The sequence below is a fragment of the Bos grunniens genome, chromosome 12 (assembly GCF_055505025.1).
Source record: "Bos grunniens cultivar Pamir isolate PY7600 chromosome 12, Bosgru_T2T1.0, whole genome shotgun sequence".
Classification (NCBI taxonomy): Eukaryota; Metazoa; Chordata; class Mammalia; order Artiodactyla; family Bovidae; genus Bos; species Bos grunniens.
Window position 1 is genome coordinate 82442653 of NC_141176.1, and position 18276 is coordinate 82460928.

An 18276-nucleotide genomic window follows, 5' to 3' on the forward strand; every position below is an offset into this window, starting at 1 on the left:
TTGTGTCACTGATTGCTGAGACAGGAGTGCTGAAGATTCCTACTATAATTGTGGATTTATCTGTTTCTATAAGTTTTTGGTTCATGTATTTTGAAGTGTTTTCTCAGCTCTCAAATTCTGTGATTCACTGTGTACCCCTCTCCATGTTTTATTATGAAAAATTTCAAACATGCTGAAGAGTTGAAGAATGGTTGTAATAAACACATATACCTACCACATAGATTCTCCAGGTAACATTTTGCACATTTGTTCTATTAAATACCTGTTTTCTGTTTCATCAGTTTGTCTTATTTTTTTGATGATTTCAAAATAAGTTGTAGTCACTTATTTCTAAACACTTACGTGTACATGTTGTTAACTAGAATTTAATCATTGTTTCAAGTTCTTTTTTTTTCCTTAAAGTAAACTTCATATGGTGAAATGTACAGGTCTTGAGTAAATCTTGCTGTATACAGTAATACTGTATACTTTCCCTGTGATGTAGGACTTCTTGGACAATTGTATATTATCTTGTAGCTTTCCTCATTGGTTTTTTTGGGACCTCATTTTTGCTCACCTTAGGAGGAGAACTTAACGGTTCTCTGATTTAAGTACTCAGATCTGTATTTTTAGTGGTTTAGTCCTAGACAGAATGAAAATGGTTGAAAAAATAGGATCAGTTATTAAGTCAGTAAATAACTTATTTATTTTCAGTCTTTATTTTTAATTGTGGTAAAACATATATAACATAAAATTTGCCATCTTAACCATTTTTTGGTGTATGGTTCTGTGGCATTAAGTACATTCACATTGTGCATTTATCTCTAGAACTCTTTTCATCTTTGCAAAACTGAAACTCTATACCCATTAAACAGCTCCCTATTCTTCCCTCCCCCCAGCCCCTCGAAACCACCATTCTGCTTCCTGTCTCTGAATTTGACTACTTAGATAGCTCATATAAATGGAATCATACTTATCATTTTGTGTGTGCTTATCATTTTGTGTGTGCTTATCATTTTGTGTGTGCTTATCATTTTGTATGTGACTTATTTCTTTCAGCATAATGTCCAAAAAGTTTATCCATGTTGTAGCATGTGAGGATTTCCTTCCTTTTAAAGACTGAATATAATTGATTCTATTCGATTATATGGATATACTGCATTTTATTTATCTACTTACCCATCATGGATGTTAGGTTGCTTTCACTGGCATTTAGTGAGCGTCTCTTAGACATTAGTCACCCTTCAACACACGAACATGTGTTGACTGCCTTTATGGACCTGATCCTGCTATAGGCAGGGATACTGAGGGATACTGCAGCAGTGAACATATAGACAAAACTTCTGCCTTCAGGAAGCTTATATTCGAGGTGGGAGGGGGGTTCAGGATGGGGAACACATGTACACCCATGGCTGATATAGTCAGTGTATGGCAAAAACCACTACAATGTTGTAATTAGCCCCCAATTAAAATAAATAATTTAAAAAAAAGAGAAGCTTATATTCTAGTGGGGACTGAGGATGGGAGATGGGCAGTACCCAAAGAAATGTATTTCTGGATTCCAAATTGTAATTTTTCTCACATTTTAGTGTTTCTGGCCTTGGGTTGTATTTTACAATTGGTGCCATCTTAGAATTACATTTGACAGTGTTTCTTTTTTAGTAACACCTAAAATAATGGTGTATCTTACAGTCAGTTTGAATCATAGACTTGATGAATCACTATTTAATAAGTCACTTGTTGATAAGTGCTATGAAAAAATAAACTAGAACAAAGGAGAGACAGAATCACATGGGGTGGCCGCAGATAAATTTGAGCAGAGTGCGTGTTCAGTACAGATATTTTTTTCATAGCAGGACTTCCTACCTGAAGGACGTAGTGTGTTGGTTAACACTCTGTTCTCACTGTGGACTGGTAACAACTTGTGGACTGGTGACTTTGAGTGGCACTGGTGAGAGGCTAGAGCCTTGGTAGGTGGGGGTGGAAGTGGGCTTAGAGAGCACTCTGCAAGATGGCTGTAGATCTTGTAGGCAAGGTAAGGGCGAAGGTGACAGAATTTCCCAGCCTAGGAACTGGAAACGTTTCTCCTACCGCTCACAACAAAAACTTTGGCGGCATCTTTGATTTCTCCATTTGCCCATGCTTTACACCCCATTAACCAGCAAATCCTGCTTGCTGTACCTTCAAAACGTACTCCAGTTCTGACCACCCTCGCCTTCAAAACATACTTCAGTTCTGACCACTCTCATCTTCAAAACATACGCCAGTACTGACCACTTTCACCACCCCAATCCAAATCACCCTGGTCCAGGCTGTGATCATCTCCTGTCTGGATTATCATGGTGGCCTCCTTCCTGGTCTCGCTTCTTGTCCGTTTGCCTTCCTATGGGGTATAGCAGCCAAAGCGATCTTGTGAAAACACGTCTGATTGTGTTATCATCTCCTTTGCCTCCCCCAGAGCATCCTGCCACTCTCTGAGGAAAGGGTAGAGTCCTTGTGGCCTCTAAGGGCTCTCCACTGTTTGCTCCTCAACTTCTCTGACCTTATATCCTGCCTGTCTGCTCTGCGCGCATTCTCCTCTTGGCCATCCTGGCAGCCTTACTTCATCGTGTGGAGCGTGTTTCTGTCTCACAGCCCTTGGACTTGCTCTTCCGTCTGCCAGAAACACTGCTCCCCAGGCACCTGCCGGGCCCACATCCCCAGGCGTCTGCTCATACCTCACCTTGTCAGAAGGGCCTTCTAAGCTCCCTGTTCCCTCCCCACCAGCACTGTTTCCCCCTACACCAGGGCAGGCTAGTTAGTTAGGCTGCAGCAGCCAACTGCTTTAAAACGTCAGAGGTCTGCAGCGACAAGCTTTGTTCCTCACTGATGGCCTCCCTCTCTGTGAGTCACCCAGGAGGACCTGTCCCACTCTGTCTTCCATGCTGGGATCTGACTCATAGCCGAGCCTCCATCTTGAGCACTGGCACAGGTTAAGGACAGTCACTGGCTGTCTGGTGTTTGCCTGGGAGTGACGTCATGTTGAGTTGGCCACATCATGTTGAGTTGGCCAAAGCAGGTCACATCGCCATGTCCCACTTCAGTCAGGGGCAGGTGTGGGTGGGCAGCAGTCCTGTCTCTTACCTGGAAAGAGAGCAGGAAGTCCACAGTAGGTCACACAGCCTCGCTGTTTACCCTGCTTAATTTTCCTGTAGTATTTATTTCTATCTGTCATGACACGTATTTAGCTCACTTTGTGTATTTTCTTTTCTCCGCTGTCTAGACTGTAAGCACCACAGGGGAGGAGCTTTGTCCATCATCTGCTACTGTATCTCAGGGCCTCGGGGTGATGCATGGTCCCCAGCAGCAGGAGCTTGTTCATTGTAGAAATATGAGTGAGGACACCAGAGTACACTGTCCATTTATTCATATGGTGACATGTAAGCCACCGGGAATGTGGGGCAGGAAGGTTACTGGAGAAAAGCAGTAGCGTTGCTGCTCAGTGGAGGTGTCTGTTTGAGATCTGAGACGATGAACCTACAGTGGTTTCTACAGGCTGCAAGGAAGAGGCAGGAATAAATGAGGGGGCCCATTTCACAAGCATAGATGAAGTCCAGGGTCAAGAAGGAAACCTTCAAGGTGCACCTTCATTGCCCATGCGCGATCCTCAGTTCTGTCTGAATGGTAAGGGAGGAGCTTGCCGCAGTCATCACCTGGGATGGTGATTGCGGTGGTTGGAGCAGTTTTCCCTGCCTTCATTCTTTAATAGGATTTCTGAGGGAGCTTCTCTTCTCTTCATTTCACAGGTGAGGAGAACTGCGGGTGAAATAGCGCTCGATAGAACTGCTCAGGCTCACAGCTGTAGTGCTTCCCTGTACATTTGAGTTCCTGGGCGGGGGCGGGGGGGGCTCCGTTTTCTAGAGGGTGGGCAGCTCTGTTAGCTTTTCGATTCCCTGGAGCCTTGATTGCATCTTAGTGGTGGAGGCAGTATGCAGCGACTTTACCCGTGGTTTGAATTTAGCTGTTGGTAAGACCTTACCAGAGAGGAAATAGTTGAGCTATTTTTATATACGTAAACAAGTGCGGTAACCACACCACCAGCTGTGACCGGTGGATTCTTTCCCAGGGAATTTATTATGAATACCGTTGAAGTGCGCTTCACATGATCGGAGAGTGTCCCTTTTGGTGATGCTTTCCTGTGGTCCTGAGTGTTGATGATCTGTATATTTCATTCCCTCAAGGAGCTGTGCTAGGCTTTATAGCCATCATTCAGAAGCATATAGAAGAGAATCATATTGAAGATTCTTCCTTGGGAATCTTTAATGTAGTCAGGAAGGCAAAGTTCCAGACCCTGACTGGTAAAGTAGTATGTGGAGACAGGGGTGCGGGGTTGGGGAAAAGCCCCCCCCTAAAATGGGAGAGACTGACTGGAAGGAAGTGGAAACCGAGCTGTCATTTGAAGGCTGTGTGAGATTCAGACAAGGCTCTGGGGGTGCCCGTTGTGGAAAATCTCAGCAGGCCACTGCAGTCAGCTGTGTTAGCACTTTTAACCGTTTCTTAAGATTTCCCTGGTGGCTCAGATGGTAAAGAATCCGCCTACAATGCAGGAGACCTGGGTTCGATTCCTAGGTCAGGAAGATCCCCTGGAGAAGGGAATGGCAACCCACTCCAGTATTGTTGCCTGGAGAATCCCATGGATAGAGGAGCCGTGTGGGCTGCAGTCCATGGGATTGCAGAATCGGACACAACTGAGCAGCTTAAATTTCTTAAAATAAGTGTTTATGTACGTGAATCCCAGTCATGCTCAAGAGCTGACTGGTCAGTTTGATGGAAAGCCTGCTTGTCTGTTTCTTTACACTTCAGTGGCTGCTTTTCTGAAAGGTAGTCTATGAAAGTAAACTTGGTTTGGTTTCATATAAAAACCAGATGACAACAAAGCCCCCGTCAGCAGTTTCCCAGCGCCCTTTGATCACTTACCTCTGCAGGGCGATGTTTTGAAAATGTATGTAAACAAGAATTAAATTCCAGAGCATGTGAACTTTGTCTTTATCCTAATTCAAAAGAAGTGAATTCTCTTGCTCTTCACTCGTATGGTCTTTAGAATCTTAGGGACAGGCGTTCTGAAAGCCATGTTGTTTTCCCCCCAGATAAGGCACCTGTGTCCAAGTGTCTCCTACTGGTCCCCAGCGCCCTGTCCCTCCTGCTGGCCCTCGTCCTGCCGCACTGTCAGAGGTTCTTCGTGTACGACCTCCAGGCTGTCAAGGACGACTTCCAGGTGAGCGCCGCTCCACTGGCCCTGGGAGAGGAGAAAGCAAGTCTCTTGTCTCCGATTTGCCCTCCTTTCTGCCAGTCTCAGTGTCTCATAGCCTCTCAGTTTGTAAGAAATATTTATTATTACTATCCCGTTAACAAGTCATTTTTCCAGTTGTATTTATTGATAATTTTCAGCAAAGCAGATTATATAATGAAGCAGTTGCAGTATTTCCAGTTTCCTTTTGCACATTTCAACTTCACCTTTTACTATGGAAATGCGATTTTTAATTTCAAGAGATTTAAACTGTTAAATCTGTTTTGTTGGTATGATTAGTTTGTATACTTAATATTTGCAGAAACTTGCCTCAGTTTGAGCATCTGTTAGATGTGCTAAGCTCTCTCAGCTCTAGCAGATTGTGAGTATGTGAATTTCTTTTATGGTGGTGGTTAAATCAATAAGAAGTTTCTCTTGGATTTTTGCCCCACTCTCCCCAAATCTCTACGTATTCATCACCCAGGAAGCTCTCAGAGGCCTGTCCTTCTAAGGGTTTTATGTAGATTTATTGCTCAGGCGTGCAGGTGTGCTAAGTTGCTTCAGTCATGTCTGACTCCTTGCGATCCCGTGGACTGTAGCCTGCCGGGCTCCTCTGTCCATGGGGATTCTCCAGGCAAGAATACTGGAGTGGGTTGCCATGCCCTCCTCCAGGGCATTACACAGGCAGGATTGATTACATCACAGGACATCTGTTAGTTGACCCACCTTCCAGCTCCTCTACTCCCTGAGGTCAGGGCGTGGGACTGAAGGTTCCAACCTTCTAATCACAGGGTTGGTTTCCTGGAAGCCAGTCCCCATTCTTAGGTGCTTCCAAAAGTCACCTCATTAATCTGACAAAAGACACTGTGATGGCTTTCTTCACTTTGGCAATTCCAAGGGCTTTAAGAGTTCTGTGCTAGAAACGGGCAAAAACCAAACATATATTTTTAAATGTGTGTGTGTGTGTGTGAGCGCGTGCGTGTGCTCAGTCATATCCAACGCTTTGCAACCCCATGGCCTATATTATAGCCCCCCAGTCTGCTGCAGAGCCGGTTGCCGTTTCCTTCTCCAGGGGATCTTCCTGACCCAGGGATCAAACTTTGGTCTCTTGCATCTCCTGCACTGGCATGTGGATTCTTTACCAGCTGAGCCACCAGGGAAGCCCCATTTCTAATTTATAAATCACAGTATCACAGAATGTTAGTGCAAATTATGGTTATAATCGCCACCTTTTCTTTGTTAAATTCTTGATTAGTCATTTTAAGCATGATAGTCCATTCTTTTCTTAAAAACATTTTAATTTTTCATTTATTTGTCTTTTAGGGGCATTTCTCTAGCTGCAGCGAGTGGGGGCTGCTCTCCAGCTGCAGTTCTCGGGCTGTGTGTTGCAGTGGCTCCTCTTGTTGGGGAGCAGGGGCTCTGGGGCGTGGGGGCTTTAGTTGTCGACCTGCAGTCTCAGTAGTTTTGGTGCACTGGCTTAGTTGCTTCAAGGCATGTGGGGGTCTTCCTGGATTAGAAATTGAACCCACCTCTCCTGCATTGGCAGGTGTGTTAATCCATTCTTGAGCATGACGCTTTTTCTTCATAAGGATGTCATTAATGCCATTGCTCAGGTGGGCTTCACCAGGTTCCTATGACTGAGTTATTTATCTATACTACTGCTTTCTGTGGGAATACCGTAGAGCTTCCGTTATGATTTCAGTTGCTGTAATAGAATGGTTCTTAACCCTGTCCATGCAGTAGAATCACCTACATAACCGTTTTTCTTTCTTGATGCCCAGACCTTGCCCTAGACCAGCTGAGTCAGAGAGCCTAAGAGTTGGTGTACTTTTTAGAAAGATCCCCAGGGGATTCTAGCATCTGGCCAGCCCTGAGAAACACTGCTCGTAAGGGAGTGTCAGGGCCCTGAGGCCCCGAGTTGGCGCCTTTCCGATCATGGGGTGGTGTTACTTTGGTTCATCTGGCTGGGTTGACACCAGTCCCATTTTCCTGGACCACTTTGTGGGCATCTGCGCTCTAGGGCTGGGGCCTGCCTGGGTAGAGGACAACCATCCTCTGTCCAGGAGTGAGAATAGCCCCACTCTCCTGCCAGAACCTCCTAGGATGCCCTCAGTATGCGTCTCTTAAGAGCTGCTACAGAGATGGAGAGTTTCAGTTCTGCCTTGGGAGATCTGAGCTTAGAGTGTTAAAAATAAGCAGTCTGAAGTAAACATGATAAATTTGCTAACGAAGAGACCCCCAACAGAGCTTACTCATATTTGTTATTCTTTTTTAATTCCCCATCTATAGATCTGGAGGTTGATTTCTGGAAGAATAATTTGCCTTGATCTGAAAGATACTTTCTGCAGTAGTCTGCTTATTTATAATTTTAGGATATTTGAAAGAAGATATGGAAGCAGAAAATTTGCAGTAAGTTTTTATGTATTTTCCCTTTGTTACTTTGGTTACGGGGAAAAGATATTTGTTTTCTTATTTTTAAGTAGTTTTGTTCGCTTGGTGTTATTTTTAACAGTTGTCTTTTTATTACATAATCCTCTGTCTGACTTGGAGCATGGACATTAACCAAAGAAAAATTTGAAATTGAAGCCTTTAGCATAATAAAATAATAATAATGGTGAAAATAGATAATAATATCAATGCAAGTGGGCAATAACCACTTTAATTAGGACTTTTAATATAGTTCTAATCACTCAATTTGCTTAATAGTTTGTGCATTACTTGTAAAAATGAATCATGCTATAAATATCTTTTCTTCAACATACTTAGAAATTATGGAAGTTAATAACATTTGATCAATACGGTTTTAATCCCTCATTTTGAAAAGTCTTTTGAAACAAAAAAGAAATTTTAAAAAAATATGTGTAAACCTGAGTTGGTTTTAATTGATTAAGGTTATTTTTAGAAGTCTCTTCCCTCTAATGTTCTTCCTGTTTTGTTTTTAGTCCTTTTTGCTGGGCTCCTGGGTTTTGTCAGTGGTGGGTGACTTGATCCTTGTTGAAGCTGTGCGGTATTCCTTTGGTGTCACTATGGCCAGGAATTTGCCTTCTGGATTGTAAGTAGCTCCTAAAGATTAGCTTAATTCGTAACTATGTAAATCTGATTTAAAGCATTATTGTACATGAAAGTCAGTAAAAGAATATTTTAAGCTTTTAGATGTAGTAAAAATTGATTTTATATGTAAAAAATCCAGTGTATACCTACATTTTCATTATGTTCTTGAAGCAGATAAAATAGATCTGAAAAATAGATTTTATTCTCAGTCTTTTTTTTCAGCTTTCAAGTCTCATATTTTAGAGAATTTTAAATGAATTTTCTGTTCTGGTCCTGAAGATACAATTGTGTTTTCATAGTTAAATTTCATCTTTGTTAACTTCAACTACTTAAACACAAAAATACAACATTTAATTAGATTCAGTTAGGAAACAAAATTAATTTGTCTGAAATTAGGCTTCTGAAGAATGATGCTTTTGTAAAATGGTATTGTTGATAAATTTCCGCCAAATATAAAAGAAAATAAATAGGTTATGACTTTGTGCCCAATCTGCAGCGGGCAGCCTAACTTGTAGAGTGTTTGCGCTTTCATATTGTGTTGGTCTTCTTTAAAAACAAAATGAAAAAACATGTATTAGTTTGTGAAATAACTAGCAGCAAGGAGCAGAGTTGTTAACACATACAAATGATACTGAAACATCTCTGAATGAAGTTTCTGAGGCTGTATTTAAGAGATGAGATACTGTGAAATAAAGACACCATATATTAAAAATTCATGTGTACTAATTTAAGCCTTATTTTAATTTTCAGTATGTGTTTTTGAGAACTCTTAGGCTATGCAAGTATCTTGATCCAGCTTCACTTTGGATCTGTATTTTTAAAATACGGCTAGTGATCTAACAGCTCTCACACTTACGTCGTTAATACTTAACAGTTGTAGTGGACTTACTGAATTATTGGCATGAGTGTTGATTTTTAGTTGTCTTATGAATGTTTAATTCTGAATAATCTTTTAGTGGAGACAGATAAAGTTCTGTGTCGTAATTATGCAGTTTTTGAGCTTTATGGGTTGTGATTGCAGTTAGATTAAGAAGTTCAACTATTCTGCTATTGTGGAAGATTGTGTAGTCATTAGGAATGATGCTGTATTGATTCAGAAAATAAGCAGCATTACTGAATCATTAGTTTTTCCCACACATTTCTCATCGAGACCAATTCTTTTGGTTCTTTCTAAGACCTATTGAGTTGTGGAAAGGTTATGCATGTCATGTATGTTTGTGTTAGAATAAACTGAGGGGGTGGGTAGTAACATGGCTTTTGATTATTATTTACGTTGTCTTCTTGTGAGGACTTTCTTTTCTGTTGTACGGAGAGTGGAGTGACAGTTATTTCTTTGTAATGAATGATATTTTTTTATGGAATCCTAACTGGTACATATAAGGAATATTGATTCAGTTTTGAAATAGGTGGTAATGTGTGTGTGTGTGTTTAACCAATTCTTAAGGCAAGAAGGCATTTGCCTATTTATATCTTAACTATAGCAAGAATTGCAAATTTGAGTAAATTCAAAAGTTATAGGATCCCCTTTGGAAGACTGGATGTTAATTCAGACATTACCTAAATGAAACAATATTTCCCTTTCTGTTATTATATGGCTTATTTGAATCTTGAAGCATTCTTAAACATAGACTTCTTGGAATATAAATCTTTACTTCAATAAGTAAACTTTGCATTTTATAAATGTATCTTTTACTTGATGGTAGCAAAGCTTCAAAAACTCAGGAAACTTTTTGGTCAGTGTGGTGTATGTGCATTATGTGCCGTATTTTCCATATAATGTTTTTTTCTTTCTTATCAGTGCCAAATTTATCTGCACTCCCAACAGTTCTTCACTTCTTATTTAATTGTGTCTCTCTCTTTTTAAAGCTCACCACTTTAAAACTATAAAGGTCATCAATGACCAACTGATTTCTGAAGCCAGTGGCTTGTTTTCACTTGTCTTATTTGACCTTTCAATAGCACACTGTATGCTTTTGGCATCCCATTATTTCATGAAATAACCTGCCCTCCTGAGTGCTAGCATACTACTGTCTCCTGGTCCTTTTTGAGCTTATTTATTAACTCTTGGCAGCTCCTTTCTCACACTTACGCCAAAAGCTTCCTCTACGCCATCTTGTCCACTCTCATGACTTCAGCTATCGTTAACATCTGTTGTTTGTGTCCCAGTTCTCCATTTCCAGTTCATATTACTTTCCTGATCTTTACTCGTATTTCCTGATGGCTTCTCAGACTCCAAGAAAATTCGTCGTGTTCAGAAGCTGTCACCTCCTCTGGTCACCTCTCTTTCTGTGCTCTCATCTCCTCCTCCTTCTGTACTCTTTAATTAAAGGCATTTCCATCTACATAGTCATCCAAGCTGGAACTGTTTCCCTTTTCTCGTCGTTGGAGTGGGTCACTGAGCCTTATTTGTTTGAAGTGCTGGGTGAATCACCCCTCATTATGTATTGTCGTTATCTCAGTCTTAACTAGTCTTTACCTTTTCTTGCCTAGATTTTTATAATAATTCTCTAAATAGTCTACCTGTCACCTCCAAAGCAGTTCACGCACTGTTTTCAGAAGTTGTCTTTCTAAAATAGAAGTTTGATCATACTAATCTTCCTTTTAAAAACCTTTAGATCTTTATTTTCTTCAGAATAATAATCAAACTCCAAGATGGCATCAAGGCTGTCTGGAATAGTGTGAATGGCTTAGGCTTTGCCAGCACGTAGACCAGATATAATTGAGGTTTCCTCGCTCTGCCGTGTGTTGTGTGTCGTCATAAGCAAGTTACTTCTCGAGTTCTATTTCCTGAGCTCAGTTTGTAGAAAATCCTCATATGTAAATTGGGGGGTCTGTACTTGACAGGGAACTAAATAACCTGTGCAAACATCCTAGCAGTAGTAACTTCCCCATCCTGTATGTGTGTGTGTGTGTATATATATATATTTTTTTTTCTTTTCCTTCAAAGCCTTTATAATCTGACCCCAATCCAGAGTTTCCCATTGGTCATTCTTGTATTATTTGTATTCTTGTATCTGCTTGGTTTTCTTTCTGCACCCTGTTGTCCTTCAGCAGGATTATTCGTCCTTTTATGTATAGTCCAACACATTTATTAAAATCCCTGTTAGTGTTGATTGCTTTGCATCATCACAGTCATTATCTGGGCCTCCTGTGCCGCCCTCCTAGCCCACTGAGGGCAAACCAACTTTCCGTTATGTACTCGCTGCCTCACCCTCAGGAATGTTGAAGGGGTAGCCTTGGTTGTAGTGTAGCCCCTTAAGACTGTAAGGTGAGGTCTTGGAACCACAGACATGTTCATCTCTTTTTCTGGTGCTTTACAAAGAAACTATACCTGGCATGTAATAGATTCTCATGACTGTTACTTGATAATTGGACAACGCAACCATTAGGTTTTGAAAGTAGCTATATATTAGTTTCTTCCAGTAACCCATGCTTATCACACACCTGTCCTTACATACCTATTATTTTTTTTCATTGTTAGTATTTATATGTAGATGTTATATAGTTTCCCAGAATCAAATCACTCCAGAATAAGTAGAATTTGAAGTTTTACATATCATATTAAAGTATATCTGATTACAATGCTGAATAAAATTATTTTTAATTAACTGTTTTTGTTTTTTTGTGAGAACCGTGACATACATTTTCGCTTTTTTGACTTTGTGTTGATAAAGACTTTAGTTGTATCATGTGCTCTCAAATTCTTCTCATCAAGAAAACTCATTGCAGAGAAGTTGCATTTAATAAATTATGTAAGAGCAGATTAATCTGTATAGGTGAGAGTAGGCTGTGACTGTATAGCACATATCGAATAGAGGTTTCTCTTGTTTTAGCAATATTCACTTAATGATATTTAAGTGTCTTGCTCACTCGACTAATAAAGCTAAAAAATTCAAGTGGTTTTCTCTCAGTACCATCTTGACTCCTTTTCGTTATGTAGCTATGAGAATGTTTACATTCTGTGAGCTTGTTTGCTTTTTACTATTGAGAAATTGGTGCTTGACATGAAAGGAGAGCTAAACTTGGTTTCTAATGCTGGTGCTTTAGCCGAGCAAGTCACATAACCTATGTGGACCTCATTTTCTTTATATTTAAAGCAGAAGGACTAGACAGGAAGACCATCTAAGAGATCTTCTGGTATGAAAATGCTATTTTATGATTGGGTTCCTTTGTGTTTATCTCTTCTTTTTTCTTTAAGAATATTTATTTTCCCATGTTATAGAAATATATTTATAGCCAGTGCATTTATCTGATTCTTAGTCCCATTAGGAGATGATCATGCTAAGAGTCATGCAGGCTATTCGGCAAAGAGGAAGTTACTGCTGACTCATTTATGTGCTTTTATAATATTTAGAATAGTATGTTTACAGATTATAGTTGACTTCCTTTCCTTTTTAAATGGAGAAGTCACTTGGTTACTTCGTTAGGAGGAATTAAATGATAAGGCTTGGATATGAATCCAAGCCTAAGTTTTACTAGTCTCTGACTAGTAAAACAGTCAATCCTAAAGGAAATCAACCCTGAATACTCATCAGAAGGACTGATGCTGAAGCGTCAATACTTTGGCCACCTGATATGAAGAGCCCACTCATTGGAAAAGACCCTGATGCTAGGAAAGATTGAGGGCAAAAGGAAAAGGGGGCAGCTGAGGTTGGGATGGTTAGAATAGCATCACTGACTCAATGGACATGAATTTGAGCAAACTCTAGGAGATAATGGAGGACAGAGGAGCCTGGTGTGTTGTAGTCCATGGGGTCACAAAGAATAGGACGTGACTTAGCAACTGAACAACATATTTCACCATATAGCAGAAACCTTATGTCATGGGAATGAACTTAGATTATTGGGCAGAAATAGGGTCTCAGGTTCGGTTTCCCCCAGTAGTCTGAAGTAGAGTCTGGCGCATACTAGGCTCTCAGTAAGTATTTATTGAGTGGCTGTAGTCTGTTTCCGAAGGAAAATGAATTCAGTGGAGGGGAGGGTTGATGGCAATGACCTATATCACGCCTCGGGTGTTTGCTTCTGCAGATTTTGCTGTACATCAGTAACAGTGATGTGTTGAATATAGTTGTTTTTATAGGAATCCCAGAAGTTTTATGTTTAGAACACAAAGAACTGAACTTAGACTACCATTTCTGAGTGTAAATCAAACCGAAAGGAGCTGCATCTAGTTGGAAAATAATTCAAATTATTTCAAACAGTAGCTCAATTATTTGAGATCATGTAATTCTTATTTGCACATAGGGTTAAATCCAAACAGTCAATGATGTATTTAGATAAGGCTTGAATCTGAAACAGGAATTGGATGCTTTTCTCCCAGTCATTCATGCAAGTATTTTATGTAAGTTTTTAATATAAAAATAATGAACTAGAATGTTTCAATATATTTAATAATGCTACCACCATAATAAGATCCCACAAAAGAGGAAGGGTTTTTTAAGTTTATTTTATTGTTTTTTCCAGGAGAGAAGGGACTTGGTGATATCCTAGAGAATATCCACTGACCCTAAGATAGATAGTAAAGTGTATTTAAAGAGCTTGAAGGCAAACAGTGACGATTCATAACATTTCACTGTTTATGTTGCTTAGTGACCGTAAGCTACCTGAGCGGAAGCTCTTTCTGCGCACGCTCCGAAGGTAATTACGGTAGAGCATGACGCTAATGACTCGAGCCTGAAATTGTTTCGAAACGATGTAGTAGAGAATCACGTCCAGACAAGTGCTGAGGTTCATGAGGAAGGTGGTGAAGGCTCCCCAGGGGTTGTAGCTGTTCTCATCCCCTCCCAGCATCAGGAAAGCAAAGCAAATGTGGAAGGGCATGAAGCAGACCAGCACCTGCACCATCAGCGTGATGATGATCCGGATCGACTTCTCCTTGACCTTTGGCTTCAGCTTAGAGGTCTTACCGTGAAGGAGACTATGGATAATGACCAAGTAGCACCCAATCATGATGAACAGAGGAATCAAGAAAAAAAATATCAGTCGAGTGAAGTTCAGCGCGTTAATAGCTTTTAAGTAAATGATGTCAGAAATCTTGAGGCAGGTAGCGGGGGTGGAGGAGGCTGTGTCTGGGTCTTCATAGAGCAGCAGGAGTGGGATGGTGGTGGTCAGGGTCATTATCCAGACGCCCACACACGCCATCACGGCCTTGCACGTGTTTTTAAGTTCCTTGGCATATTTCGGCTGTACGATGGCCATGTATCTGTCAGCACTAATAAAGGCGAGAAGCCACAGAGCAATACTCGGGTAAAACACTGTGAGAGCCCCAAGAATCCGGCAAAAGTACTCTCCAAAAGGCCATTCACCTTTTGCGTAGTAAAGCATCCGAAAGGGCAAGCTCATTATAAACACCAAGTCCAGTAGCGCCACGTTCATCATATAGACGGTCACAGTGGTTCTCTTCTTGGTGGTGCAACTGAAAACCCATAAGGCGGTGACGTTGACAAATAATCCAATGATGAAGATGCAGCTGTAGAAGACGAGGGCTGCCACCTTGTATTCATCTGGATGTGGGTCGATAGGAAGGCCAGGTTGAGCTTGACTGTGAGGGGTGGTCATCTTACAGCTCGTTGGTGGGCATGACACTTAGAAACTGTAAAAGAGAAATAGGAATGAGACCTTAGTTGAAAAATAAATGCTTAACATTCTTACATTCAGCTTGGCATGTCAGTGGATTTTGAGAGTACTTTATGTCGTAGAGTCGATATATGTGTCTTAGTATTTGTTAAGAAATACACTCCCTGGATATTACTGCTAATATGTACTAGCCCATTAGGATGGTCTGGTGTGTCACAATGCACTGGCCAGTGTATTCATTTTCTGTCTCCCTGTAGTATGGGATTGGGTAGCCGTTGTTCCTGTATTAGGTATCCTTTGTTAGGGACTACTTGGGGAAAGGCCATTCTGAATTTTGACTCTTAAGCTTGTCACTTTTTATCATCTTTATTCTGTTTAAATATTTGGTAACTCAGTAATGTCTGATTTTTATTAAGTATAATTTTAATATATAATGGATTATTACTCATTAAATATAAAACATTAATGTATAAATTATGTACTAGAAAGTAAAGAAACCATACAGCTGGTTGACTATCGAATATTGAGTTCTCAAATGTCCTCATTTGAGAGCTGGAGGCTTTCCTTCTTACCGCTGTGTTGTCTGCACTGCCTGATGCATACACAGTAGGTGCTCAGTTTGCTGGATTGATGGCTGAGTGCAGGAAGGAACCTTTGGCAGGGTGACCCACAGTAGCTACTCTCTAGTTTGTCAATGAAATATTGCTTAATTGGCCATTAAATCTGCTTTTTTTTTTTTAAAGTGGCAAACAGTTCTTAATAGCATCATGTTCTAAGCTATCGTAGATTAGAAACAGCAGTTCTTGTGCCATGGTGTACAGATTAAGAGCTTGACTCTTAAAAACAACAGACAGGCTAGTTTTTAACGTGCAGTTGGGACTGCCTAATGCTGAATCCTCCAGATGGTGTTTACCAGTGTCCCAGAAGGAGATGTCACGGCCTCAGAAGAGCACAGAGCGCACCACCTTGAGAATAAGCTGTTTCTAGGATAGTAGCTTTCACCTCCTCACTCTGCCTAGATACAGAAGGGTAAGTATTGTTTGTCAATTTTAATTTTTTAAAAAAGGAGTGTCTGAGACAAGTAGTTATTAACAAGAAGTCACTCAGTGACTTTATGTGTTTACAGAAACTGTATAATTTCTATTCCTCACGCCACCGGCAATGCCCATTTCTACTGGAAAGGAGTTGTGATTGTAAATATCATTGACCCGCCACCCCCTGTGTGATACTTCCATCACCCACGATGTAACATCAGCAGCAGTGACTTTAAAAATAGACTTGCTACACACAGATGGAACCTCGTGGCATCCCCCTGAAATAAGGAGGTGTAAGAAAGTTTCCTTCAAAAATGTCACTTTGCAGAGTGGGCTTCCTCTCGTTCAGCTCTGAGGCTCTTTAGTGAAAACTGTGGGGGAGATGGGCCATCTGCTCAGTGACATCGTGGGCAGTAATTTAAAATTGATTAGAGCAGTTGCTGTGGACAGACAAGATAGGACTTTGTTTTCTGCCTCCCTCTCTCCTCCCTACCTTTCCGAGTTTGCCAAATATTTAGGTTAAATACGATTTTTGAAGTAGAATTCTATATATTTAAAAGCCTGTGTTAATTAAAATTTCCACATATTGGGGTGACTGGAATATTAATTTCTATAAAATGAGAAAAATACTACATAGAGAAGTTAAATCTCTAGTATCATACAAACATAATCATTTTAGAGACTTGGCTCTTATTTTTAACTTTCAATGAATTTTTCCACAATAGAAATTGTAATATAAATGACATTTTGTATCCTTTTCTCAGAACTCCCTCCACCCATCCTCATCCCTGATTTTTGTCCCAGAAATTCCTTACTTACAAACTTCTTCTGAATGAATCTTTTCCTCCTCATTGGGCTCAAGCTGACTTTATTATGTCATGAACAGTTGTGCTCATTTGCTTAAGGTTGACTAAAATCTGTGTGATGCATGTGTTTTAAAGGCATTACCATACAGGTTGTACTCCATACACACACATACATTTTTGGATAAATATTGAAAAACGATTAGCTTGTAAGTAGTGTTTTAAAAGCTTTCGACATTCTTTGAAACAGTGTAATTGAAAACCAAGTGATAAAGACTCCTGAAGATACTTACAATTTATTATATCAACAGTCTCTGTAAGTTGAAAAAAACTACGTTTACTATTAATGTAAAAAATACTGAAAATAAATGAAAATCATATTAATAACATAGGAAGATGACAGTATAACCCATTTGAAGGTCCTTCACCAACATAATTTCAGCAACATATTATTAAAATAAAACAAAGATCTTGAGAGTTAACAAATAAGTACAACATTACTTCTGATAATCTGTGATAAAAGTGATTAAATGCTACTTACCTCCTGACCATCAAAAGGCTGTTTGAGAAGAACATTTTTCGGTAAACACAGTTCTGTAAAAGAGATATCTTTGAGTTGCTTGTGTTAAAATAGCTCTTTCTAGAAACCGTGTATTTAAGAAACGCTATATTTCTTTTGTTTTAGGCTCTTCCGTCGCTTTAAAAAGTTGTTTCAAATATAATACGTGGTATAGGACTTGGTACTCGCTCAGCTGCAATTGCTGCTTTGTCTCTTTCAGGAAGTGCTCGCTGAAATAAGGCTTTTTCAACTTATGACTTTGCCCTGGATGTGGTTTTTCTCTTTCACAAATGATTTGTTTATGAGGTCATGCTTAGCATAAGCTCCCTTTGAAATGATGGCATGTATTTAAGAGAATCACAGAAAAATGTTTTCACTTTGTTTACTTTGGTGCTTAAAGTCTGCATCATCTGTTGAAAGAGAATGGGATTTGATATTGACTAGAATAGAATTCATAGTATAATTTATTCACTTTCTAAGCTGTGTGACTTTGTTTAGTTACTTAAACACCATGAACCTCTGTTCCTACTTAGTTTCTGTAGCGCTAAAATAGAGATAATACCCATCTGGTAGGATTGTGAGGGCTCTAAACCAGGAAAGTCCAAGTGCTAAGGTGGCACTTGGTGGGAACCCTTTACTACGAGTTCCTAAAATCGTCGAATATCTACTTTTTGCTACTAAAATATCTCTAAATGGTAGAAATTTGGGCACCCTCAGTTACTTGGTTCAGCTTTGCACATACCTTTCCCTACTCTGGTTTGCTTTATTTTTTAAGTACCCAGTGTTTCATATCCCTTGTCTATCACATGGAAGACTGGAAGTAATTCCTTTGGCAAAAACATCCCTATGAATTGCTAAGAAAGGACTCTGGGAAGCAGCAATGGAAACACAGACATCGAGAATAGACTTATTGTCACGGCTGGGGGGTTGGGGAGAAGGAGAGGGTGGGAGTTATGGAGAAAGTAACACAGAAACATACATTAACATGTGTGAAATAGATAGCCAATG

The 18276-nt window shown here is 40.1% G+C and overlaps 2 protein-coding genes across 7 annotated transcripts in view; one reads left to right on the forward strand and one right to left on the reverse strand.

The window, feature by feature from the left end:
* UBAC2 (UBA domain containing 2) overlaps positions 1-18276 on the forward strand; it is a 171099-nt gene that overhangs the window by 25326 nt on the left and 127497 nt on the right. For 5 of the 6 annotated variants that reach the window (XM_086330420.1, XM_086330419.1, XM_086330421.1 and 2 more), the window contains exons 2-4: positions 5106-5233; positions 7535-7654; positions 8188-8297. In XM_086330420.1, coding sequence (XP_086186546.1) covers positions 8272-8297 — 26 coding nt within the window. In that variant the 5' untranslated portion in view covers positions 5106-5233; positions 7535-7654; positions 8188-8271. The remainder of the gene's footprint in view (positions 1-5105; positions 5234-7534; positions 7655-8187; positions 8298-18276) is intronic. The other variant, XM_086330417.1, reaches the window with a different exon arrangement.
* On the reverse strand, positions 13809-17552 carry GPR18 (G protein-coupled receptor 18). Its single transcript, XM_086330423.1, has 2 exons — positions 17251-17552; positions 13809-14888 (listed from the first exon to the last, which is right to left on the reverse strand). The coding sequence occupies exon 2, from the start codon at positions 14852-14854 to the stop codon at positions 13856-13858; it is 999 nt and encodes a 332-aa protein (XP_086186549.1). The 5' UTR covers positions 14855-14888; positions 17251-17552; the 3' UTR covers positions 13809-13855.

Bases quoted from the DNA above. Each gene is read 5' to 3' on its own strand.
- GPR18 (XM_086330423.1), bottom strand. From the start codon at position 14,854: ATGACCACCCCTCACAGTCAAGCTCAACCTGGCCTTCCTATCGACCCA.